The sequence below is a fragment of the Bactrocera latifrons genome, unplaced genomic scaffold, assembly GCF_001853355.1.
Source record: "Bactrocera latifrons isolate USDA-ARS-PBARC rearing strain unplaced genomic scaffold, ASM185335v1 scaffold_54, whole genome shotgun sequence".
NCBI lineage: Eukaryota > Metazoa > Arthropoda > Insecta > Diptera > Tephritidae > Bactrocera > Bactrocera latifrons.
The window spans coordinates 1,146,680-1,154,136 of NW_017537201.1; the positions used below are offsets into that span (position 1 = coordinate 1,146,680).

At 33.9% G+C, this 7,457-nt stretch overlaps 1 protein-coding gene across 2 annotated transcripts; it reads right to left on the minus strand.

Moving 5' to 3' along the window:
- Nucleotides 1-3,108: 3,108 nt before the first annotated feature.
- LOC108974254 (ubiquitin-conjugating enzyme E2 N) lies at nt 3,109-5,235 on the minus strand. 2 transcript variants are annotated; one of them, XM_018941972.1, is made up of 2 exons: nt 5,109-5,235; nt 3,109-3,916 (listed from the first exon to the last, which is right to left on the minus strand). In XM_018941972.1, the coding sequence occupies exon 2, from the start codon at nt 3,774-3,776 to the stop codon at nt 3,321-3,323; it is 456 nt and encodes a 151-aa protein (XP_018797517.1). In that variant the 5' UTR covers nt 3,777-3,916; nt 5,109-5,235; the 3' UTR covers nt 3,109-3,320. The 2 variants fall into 2 exon arrangements, with proteins under 2 accessions (XP_018797517.1, XP_018797518.1); XM_018941973.1 differs by lacking the exon at nt 5,109-5,235 and adding an exon at nt 4,941-5,034.
- Nucleotides 5,236-7,457: the final 2,222 nt, after the last annotated feature.

Genomic DNA, 7,457 nt, shown 5'->3' on the forward strand with positions numbered 1-7,457 from the left:
CACTATTTAGAATTTTTACCTGGAAACAGTATGGATGATAGTCGACCGCTCTCATAGTATGAACTACCACATCCTTAACCCAGCAGAGAGTGTATATTTTTCGATTTCGATGTCCTCAAGTAGCGTTGTGTGGTTCCCTGTATTAAAAGCTTTTGACAAGTCCAACACTACAAGGATTGGCCGCTCGCAGAATGGTTTTCGGTTGAGGGGCCTTTACGACGCTAAGTGCTGTCGGGGTGCTGTGCACCTTACGGAAGCCATGCATGCTAGACACAGGTAGTGAGTGAAAATTGGGAGTAGGAAGGTCTTAAGCGTCTTCACTACTGGTAATTGGAGAGTTATAGGACGATAACTCCCCTTTGTTGGCAGCGTACCCAGATTTTAGTAGTGGGACCACTCTTACAAATTTTCACTTATGGGGTATTTGAAGAGTGGTCAGCGACAGGTCGATGACCAAAAAAATTTCAACAAAAGGTATTACTTTCCTCAACTTACATACATACGTAGGTTTGTATGAACATAAATCATTTAATTTCTCTTAAGCATTTCATTCTTGTTGTTAATAATTTTCCAAATATTTTTTATTCGGATATTTAGTACTTACAACCCCTTCCTTATGCCCTTATTTGCCACACAAGAAAAATATATTTTACTTTCCGTTTGCCTTGCAATCCATAAATCAAAGTAAAAATCCTGTGCCCGTGCCGCATTGGACTTAATTTGACACGTTTGAGTGCAATTATCCAACTGCACGGCGTTACTCCTTGCGCCACCTTCCAAAGCAACCAGCATATATGTACATATGTATGTATGTAGGTATGTTGGATGTAAGCAGCTCTATGTGTACCGCTGGCAACAACACATTTTTTATTGTTGATCATCAGCGATAAATTTTACCGTAAATCGCCCGAAATAAGGTGACAAGCTGTAATAATTCTTTACCACCCGAAACAACACCAACAAAACAACAAGAACAACATCAAAAGGGGCACGTATTCACAACAATGGCACCTTCGCAGCTGAGCGACTCACAACCAAAAAGGGCCAATTAACAATAACGAAATGCGTGGCGTTGCGCCCACGATGAATCCATTCTTATGTATGTACATACATATGTACGTATGTATATGCATGCCCGCGAACAACAGTTGTTGGTAAGCTTTAAACGGCAGCGACCAAGTTGGTCCATCACGGTTTTGCGCCTGTTGCTGCAGTAAGAGAAAATATCTAGTTATGTACGTACGAGCCAGCCACCAGAAACAACAACTATAGCAACCAACAGCAACAACAATGTGATCAAAATATACAATGGCAAAATAGTAGCGATTATCGTGGTTATATAAATCACTTTCGGCACATTTGGCCGCCAGCGGCGCTTTTTCCAATATTCGTTGGCCAAGCAGTTGGACGAAAAGTTCGAAAAGAGTTTGGTTTAAGTGTGGCCCCAAACTTTTCTTACAAAAAACAAAAAAAAAAAAAATGTGTTATGAACAGTTTTAGTAGAAATGGTTTGGGGCAGCAACATGTATTGAAAATTCGAAAGACAATGCCGGCTAAAAGTATTTAGCTAAATGCTGCTATAAATAATATTTGTGTAACTTTGGTGTCTGGCGGCGTTTTATGCAGCAGCCAAGTGCCATAAACACCGAGAAATGTAGCATAATTTCGTTAATATTATTTCAGCGTCTGCAAGCTTTCACAAACTGCAAAGAAAATAGTAAAATATTTACCATGCCTACAACAAAAACAAGCAGTACCTTGGTGTTTTAGAGTGTTGCCCGGCTTTGCGCTGATCCTTGAAGCATGCCGCAAACAAAGTAATAGCAAATTTGGTGTATAATATAATACTTATCCAGGTATGGTTATTCCAAATTTCTATTTTTATTCATTGGTAATTAAAAATACGTAATTATTTTTTTTTTTTTTATATTACAATTCAGGTTTCGCGTTTATTTCAACTAACTCTTTAAGAAATAAAAAAAAAAATAATATGCAGATTCTTAATATTTTATATATTTTACTTTATAAAGGTATTTTTGCTTTACACACAAACGAATAGAAAGGGCAGCAATACATGCAGCGCTGCTGTCAAATGTTTTTCACATTGACGTTTGCTTTCACCTAGACTTTTATGCAGCTTGGTACATGAAATGCCATTAAACTTTAAAAATACCTATTTAGGATTTTTTAAATAATGCTAATAATTATAATGAAAATAATAAGGAAACATATAATCATACAAAATTAAAAGTAACGTCAGTTTTTTTTTTTTTTTTTTGTGAAGTGTACACTCTAATGATTAATCAAATTTCATTGTTCTTTAAATATTAATAGCAACTTCCTTAACGCAGAATATCTACAACGTCAACATGCGGCGTGCTTACATGTAGATACATATGTATAAGAGTGGCTTAGACTTTAAAATGCAAAAAAAAAGAATATAATTGCCATAAGAATAGGCGGCTAAACGTAATATTGTTAGCGCAACTAAAAGAAAATGTGAATAAATAGCACACAGCGACCTAGCTAACGAGCGCGCACAGTGACGTGCAACACTTCTTTCAACGTACATACGTGGACGAAAGCCAGTAGTAACCGGCCTTTTGTTGAAAGGTTGTGTTGCGCTCTTTACTCAAACGCTCATCTTAGCAGCCATATGTAGACCGTATAAAAGTTGGAATCAAATATCGCATAGTTATTGTTGTTGTTGCATCTTCTTACAAGTGATTTAGCATTTAGTTTGTTTTTATATTCTATTTAAACTATTATCATATCATTTAGCTTGTATTAAAGTGTATCGTAAGAGTGTACATACATATATTTATATTTTATTGTATGTACTTATAGCAATTTTTGTATTTCTTTATTTTAAATTTTTTTTTTTTTGCATCATCAATAACTTTATTACTGTTTTGTATTTCATTTATTATACTCATTTGTTTGTTGTTGTGTTTACGGTTTGCCTGGTAGAGTTTTACTTTTAAAAACATCAAGACGTCAGCATCTCAATGTATTAATGTGTATAGTATTTTAAAAATATTAAACAGCATACCGGAAAATAGTTGTTCTTCTTTAGCCAGTTAGCAATTCTTTTACGCAATATTACTCTACTTAATTGTTATTATATAATTCCATTTCATGTTTCACACACAATACAACTACGCCGTGTTCCCCCACCCCATCACTTGTTTACCAACAAAAAGCCGTTGTATTCACGTGTTGATCTCATGTTATGCCCAAACCCCCGCCACACTCCATGCAGCTCCACCGCTCGTGTTCATCGTCGTTCGTTTTCTGCTGCAAACACTTCACTTTGCACTTCAGTCTTCGACGGCATATTTCTGAGTCCATTCACGTGCATTCTTGATGGCCTCAGCCTCGTTCACCTTCCACAATTCTGCGACATCATTTGCTAGTGGATCATCTGGATTGGGTGCACTTAAAAGCGCCTGAATTGAAAGCAGAATTGTACGAATTTGTAATGCTGGACTCCACTTGTCCTTGAGTACATCCAAGCAAATGCGTCCCAAACGATCTATATTCGGATGATAAATTTTGGTAATGAAACGTACTTTTGGCGCTGACATGGGATAATCTTCGGGCAAGAATAATTCCAATTTAAAAACGCCACCTTCGAAAGGCGAATCATTTGGACCCGTTACAATAACATGAAAGTAGCGTGCGTTGTTTTCATCAGGAATGGCATTAATGCCGGGCACAGGCTCCTGCATCAAGCGTTGAGTTTCCTTGATGATGCGACGTGGTAAGCTGGACATGTTTACAGTTTGTGAATTATCTATTTACTTTAGTATACACTTGGTCGTTACAATAATTATTTTTCGTTTACGATATTATAGAGCCTTTTCCTGTTTCGCTACTGTTCGCTAGGGAACGATGCACATGTGAAAGGGGAACGCTATAAATATACAAGGACAGAACAAAAAGCCATGAGAAAAATTAAATGATTTGGTTTCGAAATATATGTTTACACGTAACTCCTTTTATAATAAAAAATGTTAAGATGCAGTTAACTTTATTAAAAAAAGAAGAAATGTTAGCTTCGGTGCAACCGTTCATAGAACTTGATTTTACTCGGTCGGTTTACGTGACCTACCGACCTACCGGGGTCAGATATTGATGGTTCCGACAAATAAGCTAACATGACGAGTATCAAATACTCTTTTAAGATTTTTTAATTGTTACATTAGATTACTTAGCAAAATCTTAAATAAAACAATGTAAAAAACATGTTCTGAACAGTAAGGGTCTCTGAAGTTTCATTTAGCTAAAAACTTCAGGGCAATCTTAATATATCCTGCTCAGGATATAAAATTTATATGTATGCGTGATTTGCAATAGTGTAATATTAATTAGATGAATGTAAAATCAACATCTAATGGTGTTAATTTGTGGCCACAGCATATGTATATATAAATATATGAAGGCGTTGGTGAAAGCTAAACTCTGCAGTTTTTCTTAAACAAAGGAAACAAAGAAAATATAGGGTATGTGTTACCCATGGTAAAGTTTGACGCAAACGTCGTACAAGTTCTATATACATACATATAAATATGCTCATATAAAAATTGAACACTTCTGACCGTAGCGTGTGCTAATCATCGATCAACACTTGCGCCCTCAAAACAGATATATTGATTTCTTGACAGGCTTGCATACAAAACAAAATTACGTGCTTCTCGAACGTACCACTAAGTGGACCCCCACACGCTCTCCATACGTACATATATTTATACATATATGAATGTGAATGGAAAAAGCCGAGAAGTAACGTACTCATTTGGTTAATTTTACGTTTTGGAAAATCAATAAACGAACACCAAAACCCTTAGTAAATAGATAATGCTGTTATAATAGGAAATTTAATAATATAGTAAATACTCGCAAATATGTCACTTATAATTGGAAAATTTTCTAAGTACATCGCTGAAAACACCGACTGAAGTACAAAACGAATACCACAACCACGAGACATCGATGAACTTGCAAATTTTATTCCTTCACTGTCAACGCAATTATCTGTATTAGTATACAACTTTAACTATTATTGTGTTTACTAATTGATAGAGCGTAGATTGTTTAACACTCACCACTATTTTTTATTGGTTATTATGGCTTACTTTTCGTGACTAATAATTGAAAACAAACAATTAGAAATTTCACGACAAACGCACTTAAAAAAATTTTCTGACAAATTGTCCAAAACTGACAGTGCTGCAGCATAAGGCAAGCATATGGGCGGAAAAGAGTGCACACGACAAAATTTGTAAAATGACACAAAGTCTCTGTATTTGTATGTAAGAGCGAAAACACTGTAGTGTGAATAGAAAGCGCTGACAACGTAAATATTAAGTAGTTTTCACAACAACGAGCTTTCTGTGTTGTGCCTGAGCTGCATGGTTGTAACGAAAAAAAAGTAATAAAAGCATCAAAATAAAGTTATATATTTAAAATATTTATGATAAACGTAGATACATTTTTGTTAGAATACACCTTTAAAAATATAACACCAGTTTTCGCTTTATTTTACTTTAAAATAGTTAACATATTGAATATTATATTTAACAACACTGTATAGCTAACGGTTTTGCTCTGACAGATCTAACGGACACCGCCATTTTGAAGAAAATTTTGCAAATTTTATTTCAGAAGGCGTTCTTCCGCTTGAAGAATTTTAAAAACCTCTTATAAAAGTCATTGTATACTAATAAATTGTTTGAAAAGCGTTCACATGTGTATAACGGTGCAGAGAAAAGTGATATATACAACTTATGATGTTATTGTTGATGGTAGAAAGTCGAAAATTAAAGTTCAAGGTTGTGGCAGAGTGAAGGTGTGCCGGAAATATTTCCCTTTGCTTTTATGGTTATATATTAATTAAATTTATTGGATTGATAATGATTTAAGCTAAATAATATAAATACAAGTGTTTTATGTTACTTTGTACTGTTGCAATAATGTTGAAATATAAAGGCTCTATTGGTGGAGCGCTAGTGCTCCACTGCCGTAGTAAATTTCTGTTCCGTCTATATTTGTACGCCGGAAGTGCATATTCGGCGACAACTGTATAAGGATATGATAAGGGAAGTGCGACAAAGTGGAAAATAGTTATTCAGCATGGTGAGTATTGAAAAATTTGATTATCAAGTTTGTAGCAGATAAATGATGCTTGCTAATGAAATAATACCCTATAATGAGAATTTTCTTAAGAATTACGGAGAGTTTAGTACATAAATGTAAATTCTCTTTATATAAAATTCTAATTTGATATACTGTATATTAATTGTTCATGCTTTTATAAACATATGCGTATTATTTATTGTGTATCTACATATATAAAATATAAAAGTGATTTGTGTTAATTAATGGCATTAAAACGTAAGGAAGATAAATCAATTGGGGACAATTAACAAAATCTTAATTTTAACTTTAATAATCTTATTAATATATTTTCATAATAAAAATAAAATAAACTAAGTTCAGTGTTTAAATAAAATTAGAAAGTTCGTATGTAACTTAAAATGTTCAGCATTTCAATGAAAATGTTCGTATATAGAAATCTGCTAAAGAGACCATAAAAAAGCGCTGCTTTCGAAGAAAAATATCTTTGCACCCATAATCAAAAATGTGGAGTGTGAATCTTTTCTAATAATTTATTGAAAATAATGCAATGTTTTTAGAATTCATAATATATTGCAGAAAATTACCCAACGATGGATAAAAATAAACATTAACATCTGCTGCACGGAAACTATAACTCCCTTTGAAAGTACATTTAATTCTGAAAATATAACCTTGCCATTACTACACCCAAAGGAAAATCTTCTGCTGGTTCTTCTTAGCCGCTTATATTTGCTAACCTTCAAATCTAATTAAGGTCAATTAATAAAAAAAATTATAGAGATATTTTTCTTATAGTTTGAATGGCAGCTATACATATGGTCTGATCTGTACAATTTCTTTGGAGACGATACGATATCAGCAATATGTTCGGATATTGCAGCCTTGTCTAGAAGAATAATTCTCGTAAAACTTCGTGAAGATAGTTTTCCAAATAAAAAGGTTTTCCATACCATTACTGGATTTTGATTGATCAGCTTGAATCGCGGTTATAGCCTATAGTGGTCCGATATTGTTGGTTCCGACAATTTAGCAGCTCCTTGAGTGAAAGGTTTCAAAATGCAATCTGTGAATAATGCTACTTCGCGTTTACTCAAATCTACATAGACAGTCAACGACGAAGTTCGGAGTATAAAAGTGGCCAGCAATAATATTGTTGATAATTTTGCTTTAACCTTAAATTGCCGAAGCAGAAAATCTCGGAATCAAAAAATAAGAAGTAATTTAATGCCAATTCTCCTACAAATATTCGTAATTGAGTTGTTATCATTGAAGTACATATATACTTTTCAAAAACAATGAATATTTTAAGAAGAGAT